Raw genomic sequence first — 14,883 nt, 5'->3', positions numbered from 1 at the left:
TCTTTGATATAAGGTGACAATCTCTTCATTATCTGACTGTAACGTTAAAAGAACCATTATTTGTATTTGTCATTAATGTTATTGATCTGTAAAGAAGATCTAAAAAGAAGACTTATAGGTGGATAAACATACCGCGGAAGAATCAGAGTCAATGGTTGGAATAAGTGGTCTCACTTTCTCCAGAATTGAATCCCAACATGACGAATGATTTAAGTCCATTCTTACCTGTCAGGACTAAACCTGAAACTAAGATAAAGGAGCTTTTAATGTTACGCTTTTGTTTATAGGCTTGAGTTCAATATCTAAGGACCCCCTTGTTACCACTGGCAACGGAAAGCTACTCATTTCAGGCACGTGTACTTCGACAACAATGCTCCCTTCAGGTGCTGTCGGATATATCGCCGCTAGCTGAACATGGGCCTCATGAAGATATTTTTTTTTCACACTTGCTGTTACTGTTCTGAAGGGAGAAAGGGGAAGACACTTAAGGTACGTTTAGCTCAGTAGTCGGCACAAATGTATTGTTTAGCTGTGAATTGTATGAATAAACACTGCGCATCCTGACCTTTTGAAATACAGCTTTATTATGCTAAGTGAAAACGTGTGTTCGGCAAACAAGCTACCTAACTATGGTTGCTAAAAAATAAATGTAGTTCGACCATGACAAGCCTTTACTGTTTAACACACATTGCCTCTAACAAGAGCTGTGTCCCATTCCGCAGCTTATTGCTTATTTTTATTATTTGTTTATGTTCATGTTCGATATGGAACCTTTTAATATCTTTGAAACTTTCACATTTTAAGAAACACTGTGCTGCATTCAAATCAATGGTTTAGCAGAGTGTTGTGTGGGTAGTATGGCCTACTCTGTAGGGTCAACAGGTTAAAACCATAGACTGTAACCAACACACACTGATGTGAAGAAATTATTTAATTAAGGGACTTTTCGAATATTTTTCCATATGACAACTTTTCTACACTCAACAAAAGACACACAAGATATGTATTTGTATGACATGGGCAGATATTCCCTTTTGCCTGTAAATTGTGCCAGTGCATTTTAAACCTTTCCAATTACAGAAATAATTAACTGATTTATTACTAAATTGCTTATCTGCTAATACTTACAAAAAAAAAGGGGTAGTGAAATTTTATTTTAGCGGATACATGAATATTACACTTTATGCAGAAGGATATATTTTTCCAATTGCTAAATGTCCATGGTACTGGCTAGACATATTTTTTAATGTTTTCCCTCATGGTTATATCTTTTCTTGTCAATTTAAACAGAGGGACATTTCAGGTGGCTCAGATGCAACTCTGTAAATTACAGAGTTGCATCTGAGTCACCAGGATCATATGTGATGGTTTGTTCCAAGCATTTCAAATGCATCAAAAATTGAAAGTCCCACTATCTTTGAGAAAGTTGTGTTCTTATGAAGTTCCTGATATCCCCATCCTAAAATTCTACAAACTCAAACTAGTCATTTCTCACTCCCCAATACCAATTTGAGTAGATTAAAGATATGATCTCATCCCCATTTTTGGCAGAGGTTATTATACCATATGTTGCATTTTACCACTATTAGACATTATGACTCTTTTGAGCTGAAGTAAAATAAATACTGCTTGGTTGTTTTTTGTTTTATCATAGTATTATCATAGCATCTCTCAAATATTCATGTATTTAACATTAATTACACAGAATAAAAACAATTTGTTTAAAAAGTAAACAGGAAAAAAATAAACTTAATAATGCATGCATAATATTTGACACCATAAAGAGATCGTTCCTTGTGAATGAAAATACTGGAAGTTTATTGCATGTACAGCTAAAAGTTTGAAATTGAACACTTAATGAATTAAAGTTGTTAAAAATATTACAGGTTAATAAAATGTTCTCTCTGATACCAACTGATTCCTGACACATCTGAGCATGTTTGTCTAGCAGTTTTGGAAGTGTTCACTATCAATATCCCGCAGGTCATGTCCAGCTAGATGTGGTGGGCTGGTGCATGTGATGTTGTTGTATATGGTGATAGTTGTGTCAGGTTCTTCACCCTCAGCGTGGGTCTCCACTTGCCGAGGTATCACCAAGGGATTTCTTAAGCTGTAGTTTCTGAGTGGGAGGGCACTGCAGTCACATTTCCAACGGTTTCCCGACAGCAAAAGCTTTTCCATGCTCTCGGGGAAATCAGGGACCATGCTTGTCAAAACATTATCCCTCAGGTCAAGATAACGCATCCTTGGGAGAAGCTGCGTTGTGCCGTTCTGCATAAACTGTCGACATTCGTTGTTGGACAACAGCAAGTACTCCAAATTCTTGAGACCAGAGAATGTATGGGGTGTAAGAACCTCTAACTTATTGAAAGACAAGTCCAGTCCCAGTAGGCCCACTAGGTCCACAAAGCTTTGTCGTTCCACCACTGAGATGTTATTGTGCTGCAAGAAAAGTCTCCGTAGACCAGAGAGTCCAATGAAAGCTTCAGTTGTAATCCTTGTTAGGCAACCTCTGTCAAGATGTAGGCTGTGGAGCTTTGACAGACCTTTGAAAACTTGGTCTGGCAGACTGTGGAAGCAGCTTCCTGACAGGTTTATGACAGCAACGTGAGAGAGGCCTGTGAAACTACCCACTTGGGCCTCTTGCACTTGGTTGTGCTCTAGCTCTAAGACCTCCAGATGACCAAGCCCTTCAAAGATCCTTTCCCCTAGGGCTCGGATTCTGTTGTAGCTGAGCCGCAGCTCTTCCAAGTACTGCAGGTCACGGAAAGTCCTGGGTCTAATTCCAGTGATGGTGTTGTTGGAAAGACGCAGGACATGAAGACTGTGCAGGCCCATGAAGGTGTCATCATGGAGAGACGTCAGTCTGTTGTTCGTGAGATCCAGCCATCTTAGTGACTTCATGCCCACAAAGGATCTGGTTACCACCGTCACAATCTGGTTCTGGGCAAGGTAGAGCTTCTGCAGTTTAATAAGTTTAACAAACACATTGGCTTTGATGACTCTGAGGTGATTCCCAGTCAGATCCAATTCTTTAAGCTCGACAAGATTCTGGAAAAGCTGGGGCTGCAAGTAAGCGAGCCTGTTCCCTGCAAGAACAAGCTCCCGTAGACCTGGCAAGTCCTGGAAAACTGTCTCAGGTAGAACCGCGATTGAGTTCCAGCCTAGGTTGAGAAGCCACATATGTGAGAGTCCCGCAAACAGTCTTTCCTCAATACGAGCGAGCTGGTTGTTATGCAGACTAAGTGATGCAAGGTAAGGTGTATTCTGGAAGATTGTACCAGGTAACGTCCGCAGCCGATTTCGCTCAAGGTGAATGTGCGCAAGTGATCTGAGTCCTTTGAAAGCCTGAGGGTCAATTGTCACCAGTTGGCCACTCTGAAGATTCAAAAAGTCCAGGTTAGTAAGATCCTTAAAAGATGATGCCGGAAGGGAGGTGAACAAGTTGCTGTCCAGCCAGATCGAGTGAGTGGATGTGGGCATGTCGGCCGGAACTTGTGAGAAGTTGCGAGCACTGCAGTACATGTTGAGCTCCAAGCTGTAGTCGTCAATCAAACAGGTGCAGCCTTTAGAACATGGAATAGGCTCTTCTGTCGCTCTATCCCCAGCTGTGTCGGGGTCTGGCAACACCAGTGATGTTCCCAGCACCCACAATACCAACAGCACAGTGGTGTGCATATTAGCTGTGTATAGAATAACATAAAATGCAAATTTTAAGAAACATTTTTAAATTCAAAACACAGAAGGGGAATAAAATGGCATGCAGTGATCAAAATGCAGTTTTATTCAGACATTTTAGATTGCTTACCGTTAATCTGAGAGGTCTTGATTTCAGGTAGACAGGCTGTGAAAGACTGAATGACTGAACCCTGTGCAGTTTGTTTGTATGCTGAATGGAAAGCCTGCCAAGCCCCTCAAACCTTTTTTTTTTTTTTTAAAGAAGTTGCACTCTGCACTTAACCCATTTCTGTCCCTCAAAATTGTGGTGCCGGTTTCAGTCACTTTTTTTCTACTCATAGTTGCCTTTCTTTTGGTTTTCAACCAGTATCAGCTTTGATCATTTCAATAAATTAAGTTGGTGTCCTCACTGATAATATAGTTATACAGGCTGTCAATGGAGAAAATACTTTATCCTTGATTAAATTTTGACCCTGCATAGATCAACGGAAATTGAATGTATATATACCTCAATCATGTTGAACATATTTTGCATATCTTGTATTGACATTTTATTAAGGTATTCTGTGTAGGTGGCCTTTGGTCTTTACTAAGCCAGGGTCCTGTCACTGAGTGCATTTGCTCTAGATTTTAACTGATTGACAGTGGTTAAGAGATAAGAGGAACCCTGTGCACTAGACTGTTTACTGAATTTAAGACATTTTATTGAATCTTTGATTTTTCGCTCAACATTTTAAGAAAGTTGCCTGTGACAAGAAGATAACTTCCTGCATCAAACTCAGAAATACAGTTCCCATAAATTGTAAATTGAATTATGTCCTTGCCAAACTTTTTTTTTAATATGAATGAAATTAACCCATGAAGCACCATCAATAAACTCCATAATACATTCATAAAAACTGTTATGCCACTGACATTTCTGTTTCATTCACTTATTTGACAGAGACATATAAGGTCAGTTCCAGAGGTCCATTCCCTAATCACATCTGTGATTGTAATGACTAACTTTCTGTGGACTCCTTTTCTTGGTATCTGGGTTCTTTTAGCCAACCATGAACTGGTCATGTACTAAAGGACAACCAAATCCAGATAACACTGTTTGCTTGCACATGAATTTTATTGATTGGCTTGCCAACAGTGGATCCATTACAGTATTAAGAAAAATCACCATTACTCTAAATATCTCCTCAAAAGTGTTATCAGATAAGCTGGATAATTAATGCACAGGTTACAATCAGTGGACTCACTTGTCAAATGCATAACCTTTCAAATAATGAGATTTGGATTGAAAGTATTTACCTTTGTTTCAATCATAATCCAACACAGATTAAACAAGATGTAAGATTACATTCCAGTTTAGCTTTGACTATCAATTTACAATCAATATTCTTAATGCAAAATTACACTTAATTAGATTTACATGAGTAATAAACAGTGTTTCTCAAGTATCATCTGTTCCCTGTATCGAATTGTAGAACATTTTGTGATCTACTTTTTAAATATTGACTCTAACCGGCATAAGAAATGTAACATATGAAATAACCATTACTGTGTCCTCACTGACATCTTTGTTAATATGCGTATGTCACAGACCGAATAAGCTTCATTTCACTGATCATGTAGAAAAATGAGCTCCACTGCAAACATTTTAACATCTTATTTTCCTTTGATTTTTTTTCCTGCCAGTAGAGAGCGCTGCCGGTCTTTTTTTTTTTTTTACAGCTCTGGGCACAGCAGTTTTGTAGCTGTATGTGGATTCTCTGTTGGCTTCTCTTTGTTTCCTTAGTGCTAAATAGAGTATGACCAAAAGGGGTGACCTCTTTATCGACATCATACAACCACTTCAACTGTCAGTTAACAGCAGAGTCCCTAGAGTTCTTACTTTTTATTGGCTCAACAATTGAACTGTAGTATGGTTATTGTTGCATCATAAAATACATATAATAATGAAAAATGCCATTAGGCTAACAGGGAAATAAAAAAAAGTGGCAGTTTTAAATGCTATATTACAAGAAAAAAAAATCCTAACACTGAGTGGTGCCATAGTGAGCTGTTCCGCCATAGTGTCTTCCTTCTCCGACACCTCTAATTGGCTCATTCCCCGGCTCATTTCTCCAGGTTTGTCAGGTGCTGTGTGTCTCCTGAGTGCAGAAGAAGAGTCTTCATAGTTATTGGGAGGGCCTGCTGAAGTGGCTGTATGTGTTTGACTGGGCTCCTGCCTTGCTTCTGGAAGGACGAATCTGTCAAATATTTCAGGACAGATTTTTTTGTGCTTCCTCAGCAGTGGAGAACAGCCCTGACAGGCACGATGTCAATCCAAATTGGATGGATGCATGCTGATCAGTGTTGAAACCCATCATCATGTCTCCTCTGCTCTACCGCCGGCAAATAAATGTCAAGGAACTCTTTTTTTGCAGAATTTGAAGGATCCATGAAAACATAAACAGTCGGTTAAACATTTGTCTTCAGTTTGATACTGCATTTGTGTAGTGCATCTCTTTTTATTGATAGAATTGTTTGATTATTGCCTTTGTCAAGCATGATCTGGTCATTTACTCATCTTAAGCTGATCTTTGTGTTTATTGGGGACCAAGAATCTGATAGGTCGGTTAAACACTTAACACAAATACATAATGTATATACCCTCTGTTGGAAAAATTATATCTTTAGCCATGGATCAACTTCCAGTCAATACTGACACAAGTAATTGAGAGATGATGCTAAAAATCAGAGACACAGAGGTTAAAATAAGTCATTGAGCCCATAAAAAGTTAAATTTTGACTCATGCATCATGCCTTTTGAGGCTGCTATCAAAGTATTTACACTCAATTTACAGTCAGTGCTGATTCTCCTTTCTTAAAATGATACAACTTTTCCAGTTATCTTGTCAGTGGAAAAAACATGAAAATTAACTAGAGCTATATCTATTAAGTTTATCTCACAGTCATTTTTAAGCGAAAAAGCCAAACACACTATACAGAACAATCTTCAGCGAAATGCAAATGTTTGTTTTTCTTCTTCACAGAATTAAAGTGAGACCTCTCCAGCTTCCCCCCCCCCCCAATAAGTGATGACAGGTAAGTGGAACTGGCTGTTTATTTTTCTGCTTCTCAAACATAACCTTCTTATTTTATTGTGAATAACAGCAGGCTCAGTCAACACTGACATCCACTGGCAGATTGTTGGGCCATTATCCCTTCACTGAGCAAAGAGAGACATATCTTATTTGAGATGACAGCTTAAAACAAGCTTGTTCAGTGGCCCTGCACAGCACTCACAGCCAAGTGTCGGTGGTTCAGCAGTGCTCTAAACCCTGGTGCTACCTCAAACCCTTTGACAGACAAAGACCCCTTGACACCCCTGCGGAGTCTATTAATAACACTCCAAGCTCACGGATAACTCGCTGCTCTCGAGGAGGAGAGATAATCCATCGCAGCGTCTCGACATGTGGAAGGTGCCGGAACTCAGACACTGATTCTCAATTGATTGTGATCACTGTGACCAGAACAAATCACTGGAGCTGATTACCCTATATCCTTTTAGATGCACGAAGAAGGCTGCGGTCAAATCCTGTTTGGTCCTTACATTTAAAATATGACATGTAATTAATGATTTTCAGAATACACCTGAAATAGGTGTTTTTGCTTTTGAATTATTTGAACCTTTATACATAATGACATCTTTCCAACTCAGTGTTTTATATGATTATGATGAGACATGCATCCCGTTTAAACCAGGGGGAGGGGAGCGTGCGGAATTAATTTGGGGTTTAGTTAGTTTTATTAGAAAAAAACACATTTTTTTGGGGGGGGGGTGCTTAAAAATTATATGAAGATAAAGGCTTTGGTGTTTTATTCAGTCTGAGGAGTTTGCATTCTAGAGGGAGGAATAACAGATATTAAAATACAAGAGGCTGTGGCTCAGTTGGTAGAGTCGGTCATCTCACAACCAGAAGGTCGGGGAGCGGGGGTTCGATCTCCAGCTCCTGCAGCCAAATGTCCGATGTGTCCTTGGGCAAGACCCCAAGTTGCTCCTGCTGCTTTGTCGGCAGCTGATTAGTTACTTTCGATAGTCACTTTACATAGCGACCTCTGCCATCAGTGTGTGAATGGATAGATGTGACCTGCGGTGTAAAAAGCTCTTAGATTAGTCAGAAGACGTGTTGCATCATTTTGATGCTCTTTCTTTTATGTATCTTTAGCCTCTCTGTTGCTCATACAAAGTGTTGCCTGTTTATCTAAACACCATAGCCTTGAACATGAAGTGAATTTGTTCAATCTTCAAATTATATTTTACTGTCTATATTGGTAGTATGAATCCAAATGAGTACTCCTGACTGTCGTAAACAACTGAAACTGTCAATTTGTTTGCTTTAAAAAAAAAAAAAAAAAGATAATTTTTCTAATTAAACACTTCAATTTTGTCTCTGTATCCGCCTGTCCTGTGAAGGTTCCCCAGCGGATTAGTAGCATGGATAGAACTCCTCACTTGGATGAACAACCTTGAACACACAAATACAATGTCAGCGTTTGAGGTGTGAAAGTAGACGGGTAAGAGAAACTTCATACATTCCAAAACACACCAAACTGCGTCTGGCTTGGCTGCCAGGTTTTTAATCATAGAGGAGACATGGGCCCATTGAAAGCAGCTGATGAAACCCGGGAGAAAACATTTGCAGCCTCTTTCATGGTTTTTCATTCGTTTGTTCAAATGAGATTTGAGTCCATCATTCATTTGAAGGGCACATTTTGTGGTTTGTTTATGAATCAAACCTTTTGTGTGAGAATATAAAAAACTCATTTTTGGGACGTTGACTCAGAAAAGACACTGATAAATGCAAGGCTACATTCTTGTGTTGAGATCCTTTTTTTTTTCTTTTTTTTAACCATACTGTGCAAAGAACTTACCCGTCTTTTCATAAGCCCTGCACTTCTGTCTGAATGCCATTTTCGAGGCTGAGCATTTCAATTCCCTGTACAGCTGTGTCCAGGAGCAAAGTGATCCACTTTAGCAGGCCTGGTCTGTCACATCTTCATACAGTATATCTCAGCCAAACAGGACATGCGTATATATACACACAGCTAGACTCAGAAGAGGCGGAGTCAGGAAACCTTCTGTCAAAGTCTGATCAGATCTTGTGTTTCTACATTGTGTTATATGAAGTGTCAAGCACCTGTCCTTTCTTCTGGCCATGATGCTCAAGTTTAAAACGGGCTCTTCATTGTTTGCCAACAGACTGCCCACCTTGCATTGTATGCTTGTCACATCACACCCGTGACAATTTCTCCTGTCTTCTCAAAGTTACCTCCGGGATGACTCACCTTCAATTTCCAGTTTTAAAGGTTTGACCGTTCAGATCTAAAGTTCTGTGATACTGTTCATCCTTCAAGCCTTTAAAGGAATCTGTTAAGATTGGGAAAACATTCAAATTTTATACATAAAACAGGGGGGTGCAGGTTGTTGTTGCAGTTTATGTTGCATATTAAATCCTATTTTTCCTCTGAACCTTTTATTGTGAAATGACCCATTCGTTTGGAGTCCATCATACATGAGTTGGTAACAAGTGAAGTAACAGGTGAAGTGTGTTATCAATGTGTAGCCCAGAGCTGCTGCTCTTAATTTGGGGCAGTGAGGTGAGTAAATGTGGATAGAAGTGTAGGTTAATACAGTAACAAATCAATGAAAAATCACTGCGCCTGTGGGATAAGTGGAATATTTTGATCGTTGTTTTTCTTAGACAGGAACCTAAGATCATAGACGACACTTTGACAATGTTTTATTGTTCCAGTACATCTAAGAATTCTTGTTTGATGTTGAAATTTTCTCATGGATCCGTCAGAGACGTCTTACAAACACATCAGAAATCATTTTTATACAGTGAAATATACCTCTCCTTCAGTAGTAAATCGATCTTCAGCTGGAACAGTATCAGGATTTTCAAACAGCAGAAGTTTCCGAAAGCTGAAAGAGGAATTCCAACCTGACTCCATACAAAGCCCATCAGAATTCACTACGGATAAGTCGTTTATTTAGCAGTCCATCAGTAGTTCTGCTCCAGAAAAAACAACATGTGTTTTGATTTCTGGCAACTGAGATGCTGTTACTCTGGAGAGATTTAACACTGCTTCATTTCATCAGATTTTATTTGAGCTTAAATCCTCACAGTTCTGTTCCCCTCTGAACAAAATATATTTACTGCAAGTTCTGTTTGTGTGTTTTTTTACATAAACACAAGATAATATGCTCTAATATATGGCTTTTAATGATGTATTAATGCTCTAGCAGAGCATGGTTTAGAATGTTTTAATGGTAGGTAATTAAGATATAGACCAACAACAATCAATAACTATAATGCCATTTTTGGAGGCATGATGAGCCTGTTCCATTTTTTTCCCAAACACTCTCCAGCTTTGATCGTTTCTCTCTTTTTTCTTTAGCCTTATGAGCACTGTATGAAAGTATGTGTCCTTTCATAAAGGGCTTGAATGCTTCATGCATCAGCATGTGATAAAGAGTTTGTGTTAGCATCCAGAACTTTTAGGTGCACTATGTAGATTTGGTAGTGAAATTTGAAAGTTGGAGAAGTGAAATAATTCTATGCTATATATGTTCTGAACTAAACTTTATTCAAAGAAAATAATGGGTCCCTGGACACTGGTTGGCGCTATAAAAAAGCTACCAGGAGAGTTACAGTTTCACTGTACTGTACAACAACAATCATTAATTATAAGTTACTGTATATTGACTCAACATTTAACATGTTACTGTACTTTTCTGAGCATAATACTCTCAACAAAAAATGGTCCTGCTGCATCAGCAAGAGTCCTCACAATTCAAATCCAGTGTAAGATTGAATCGAAAACACACTATATCCATATAGGTGCTAAGATTGCTTCAACCGCCACTATCAAGATATTTCACTGTATTTTGGTAATATTGGATTAAATTATACATTTTTTTCACAGCTTCCCAAACAAACAAAACAGAAACACTGTTGACAAGTGTAGACTTACCGTATGTCACCTCCACAATGTGCTCTTAAAGTGATACATCATTTGTGAGACAAAAACGTAACAAATGACTCTCACTTGTACCGATACACTGAAGCCAGTTCCGTATTTCTTGAAAAAACAAACCAAAAAACATGCAGACATGCAAACAAACCAAAACATGAACAGAGTTGCTCTTTATGAAGAAGTTCTTCCTCCTATGCAGCGCTGCATTGCCTCCAAACTCTTTTTGAACTTGGAGCAGAGCACTCCCTGTTGACTTCTAATATTTCTAGAGAAGAGTCCGTGTGATCGCCTCAAACTGAGCAGGAAATATTGAAGTATAAGTTGGTTGGTTACAGTGACCAAAGATGGGTTGGGGAATTGAATAATGCAAATCATATCAATATTGTAACCATTTTGAGATTACGGAAGTAATCATAGTATCACCAGGACCAAGGAAACGTCCTCTATTCCAGACTAACAAGTCCTTTCTTCCTGCCTCGTGCAGATGTTTATGTGTAGACGTTTGCTCCCATATTAACAATCTTGCTTGAACGCTGTACAGTAGAAATAAGAACTATTGATGCCTTCTCTCCTTTTTAAATGAACATAGAGCTCCCTGTGGAGTTTTTCTGATTGAATTCCTTGGTTAGAAAAGAAACAGCAGCCTATGTAAACAGTGTTTGTAGATTACAACGCTTGTTCGTTGCTGTGAGTGTGTAAAAAAGAATGAAACGCAACAATCCGTTTACTGAAAGAAGACCTCCACTCCTCATGGTTTGTCTTTAGAAAAGAGAGACATTCAATTCAATATCAAAACCCTGATGACTCAGCAGTTGTGTAAAGCGAGGTCATGAAGGGGAGAACAGGGGCACAATCAGGGATTTTGTGGACTGGTGTGACCATTACAATCTACAGCTTAACATACCAAAGACTTACGAGATGGTTTTGGATTTTGGAAGGAAGAGGCCAATACCATCACCAGTTAATGTCCCAGGAACTGAAGTGGAACTCGTCTCACAGATACCTTGGAGTACTGCTGGACAGTGAACTGGACTGGTCCGCCCACTTGGACGCCCTGTACAAGAACGGCTCTACTTTTTGAGACGGCTGAGGTCTTTTAACATCCGTAGGCCTCTTCTGTGCACCTTTTATCAGACTGTTGTCGCTATCGCCTTGCTCTTTGGTGTGGGAACGCGATTGGAGAGGGGTTGGAGGTGTGCCGCTGGAGGAGAGCGGAGGCTTCAGAATAGTCGAGGTATTTTCAAACAGCAGTTTGTTTTGGTTTCATGCTGGTGCTCAAGGGCGACATCTACTGGATCAAAAAGTCGCACATTTATCCTTTAAAATGGAGGTTATGACATGTTTTGTTTTTTTACAAACAGTGACTCCAAGTGGAATTAAACCTCCCCTACAGCTTGTAACAGTTCAGGTTTTTAATGTAGGCTTGGTAAAAATGCTTGGTATAGTCTGATTTTGGGCTGACCACTTGTTTGTACTTTCAAGTATAAAAACCTGAAAAACGGAAGTCATTTGATGAGCTAGAACTAAAAACGTAAATGGACATTATATTTCTAACCGTTACGTTTCTAGAATTGCACCTTTTGTTTGTAGCTGGCATGCTGAGATGACTTGGCAAATGTAACTTATTTATGGTATAATTGTGTTCATGGATGATAAAACCACCCTCTGTTGGAAACCAGCAGAGTCAGCTGTCCCATTAGCCTGCTGTGGGTGAAATTGATGCTTAGGTTGGAACACACACAGCGTTCCAGATGAGGGTAGCAGACTTAATGAAGATAGTGTGGGTAGAGTGATGACAATAACTCATCAGACCTATATCGGTTTTTTTACCAGGCTGTAAACATTTTCATTTATGCTGTAAAAACGGCTTTTTTGCCAGTCGTGTGTATGTGATTCTGGTGTTCCTGTAGCCAGCCTTGAGCGGGCACTCGAGGAACTGCAGGATTTTGCACTTCCGCATTGGCTTCATTTTTCAAGACCGGAGGTTGCTGCTTGTGTTATTCTTTGAAAAGGGGCACCCACTCTGTTGTTCTGTGCTGCTTGTCTCCTCATCCTCCTCAGCTGAAGGAGAAAGGGCTTTCAAGTGGATAGTGGACAGATACATTGTGCATCCAAAAAGTAGCCAATTTCCTGTAAGGAATCTGAAGGCACCTTAATGCCACAAAAAGCCGTATGAATCCATGTCGAATTCCTCATTGATGAAGCAGAATCTTCGTCTTTCATCTCTGCACCAAGATGAAGATAAACCATGCGGGGTCAGGGAGCAGAAGCCACTTGGGGACTCTGCAAAGTTTACTGTCCTTTTACTGTGAATTTTATCTCGTGCATTTGTATCGTGGTGCAGGAGTCCTTTCCCGTGGATCCTTACTTGTGATTTTTCACACACCGAGACGTGTCTTTGCCCCTCTGTCTGACTGAATTAGGTTATTGTGCTGATTTATTTTCCAGAGGGAACCACCCTGATGGTAGGAAACATCATTTGCTAATTAACAAGAATGTCTCCTGGCGTTTTCAAGAAAATTACAGTGTTCTCAGAGGCTTTCTAAAACAAAAACTTCTGATAAAAATCACCTCTGTAAACAGGAGAAATTTGTTGTAAGAAGTGCAAAATGTACTTGTAACCAACAAGTAATCAAACTAGTGCTTAAGTAGACTAAAAGACAGGGTGATCTGAGGTGATCTTCTGTGGTTATTGGCTAGAAAAGGATGTCTGTAGATTTAGTTTTCTGCTCTTTATGGATTAGAGGACATATTCATGCAGAGTCATTGTACAAAGAGTTCCTCCTAGTGAGGAAATTGTAAAAGAAAACAAAATCTTAGAGGTACCCCTTAAAGTTAAGAGGAGATCTAGGTTGGATAAAAGTTATTCAAAAAATATCTTGGCCTATAAGAGAGCTCCTAATGTGAAACACTGTTAAGAAGCAGAGGAGAAAATGGCAGAAAGACAAAGAGATTGGAGACTTGTAAGGTTATCACACTGAAGGGATCATGTAGTAGATCTCTCCTTGATGCACTCACATTTGCTTGAAATAACCTGCAGTCTGATTTTAAACTGCAAAACTGAGCCAGTCTGAATATTTTTAAATCCTCAGTGAAAAATCTTGAATTCAAACTTTTTGGATGTAACTTTTTTAGCCAATGGTTTTAGCAGTGTGCAGTTGCATGCAGAATAAAACAAACTTAAGACCTGCAATGTGTGTAACATGTTTTTCATCATGACTTCTCAACAAAGGACTTGTTTTGTCCATCAAGAGGAATCAAAGAGTGTAGTGTGTTGTGGACTTTGCTGTGCAGGTCTACATCTGCTGTGTCTTATTTATGCCAGACCCAATTGAGTGGTAGTTTGAGCGAATAAACACTTCCCTCTGGCTGGGACTGAGACAACTTTTGCCATTGCTGTCCGAGATATCCAGTCTTGTCATGTGACTTAAAAGAGCTGCAGTGTCCTGTTCAACTTGTTCCCATGTATAAGCACAGACTCAGACAGTTGTCTCAGTACAGGAGGATTTTGAACCGTTGGCTTTAACTTGAACCAATTTTACCTGTACGCTGCCCTACAAAGGCAAAAGGCAGTAACTTCAATTTTTTCGAAAATGAGTTTTTGTCATTTTTGGAACATTACAGATGTGCTTTATCATGTGGACAAATATCTTGAGTCAATTGTGCTGTTCTTTTGAGAAAATAGTAGGTTGTATTTGCCTTAACTTCCAAAAGCCCTCGAGAAACCAAGACAGAGTCCAGTAACTTCACTCATCAGGGTCTTTGCCTTTGAACTGCAGCATTCAGGAATGTTCAAACTGAGTTAAGGTAAAGACAGACCTTTGTTTTGCTGCGGATCAAAGTGAAGTTACTGTTTCACTGCAGTGGAGTTAAGGTGTTATGCCTTTGTTTTAATATCTGTCATCAAGCACTTAACTGTGCCATGATCACTAGATTTCATGTATATGTTATCATTATTATCATATACTGATTTAATATAGTGATCAGCAACCAAGGGAGCTATCAAATGGAAGTTGCTGCCTTTTGCCTTGGCATGACCCCGTATTATTGTACAGGCAATGCAACGGCAGAGTACCTTAACTTCCAAATAAGGGTCAAAGGTCATGTTTAAGCTCAAGATTTTTATGTACATTAATAACCTCATTAAAAAGACAAAGAATGCAACTCATTTGGCTGGACAACAAAAAG

The 14,883-nt window shown here is 39.3% G+C and overlaps 1 protein-coding gene across 1 annotated transcript; it reads right to left on the bottom strand.

The window, feature by feature from the left end:
- Positions 1-1,794: 1,794 nt before the first annotated feature.
- Positions 1,795-3,914, bottom strand: igfals (insulin-like growth factor binding protein, acid labile subunit). Its single transcript, XM_061026864.1, has 2 exons — positions 3,809-3,914; positions 1,795-3,683 (listed from the first exon to the last, which is right to left on the bottom strand). Exon 2 carries the CDS (start codon positions 3,676-3,678, stop codon positions 1,945-1,947), a length of 1,734 nt encoding a protein of 577 aa, XP_060882847.1. The 5' UTR covers positions 3,679-3,683; positions 3,809-3,914; the 3' UTR covers positions 1,795-1,944.
- Positions 3,915-14,883: the final 10,969 nt, after the last annotated feature.

The sequence above is a fragment of the Labrus mixtus genome, chromosome 20 (genome assembly GCF_963584025.1).
Source record: "Labrus mixtus chromosome 20, fLabMix1.1, whole genome shotgun sequence".
NCBI lineage: Eukaryota > Metazoa > Chordata > Actinopteri > Labriformes > Labridae > Labrus > Labrus mixtus.
Note: the sequence above shows the minus strand (reverse complement) of the source record. Positions and strands in the feature narration are given on the sequence as shown.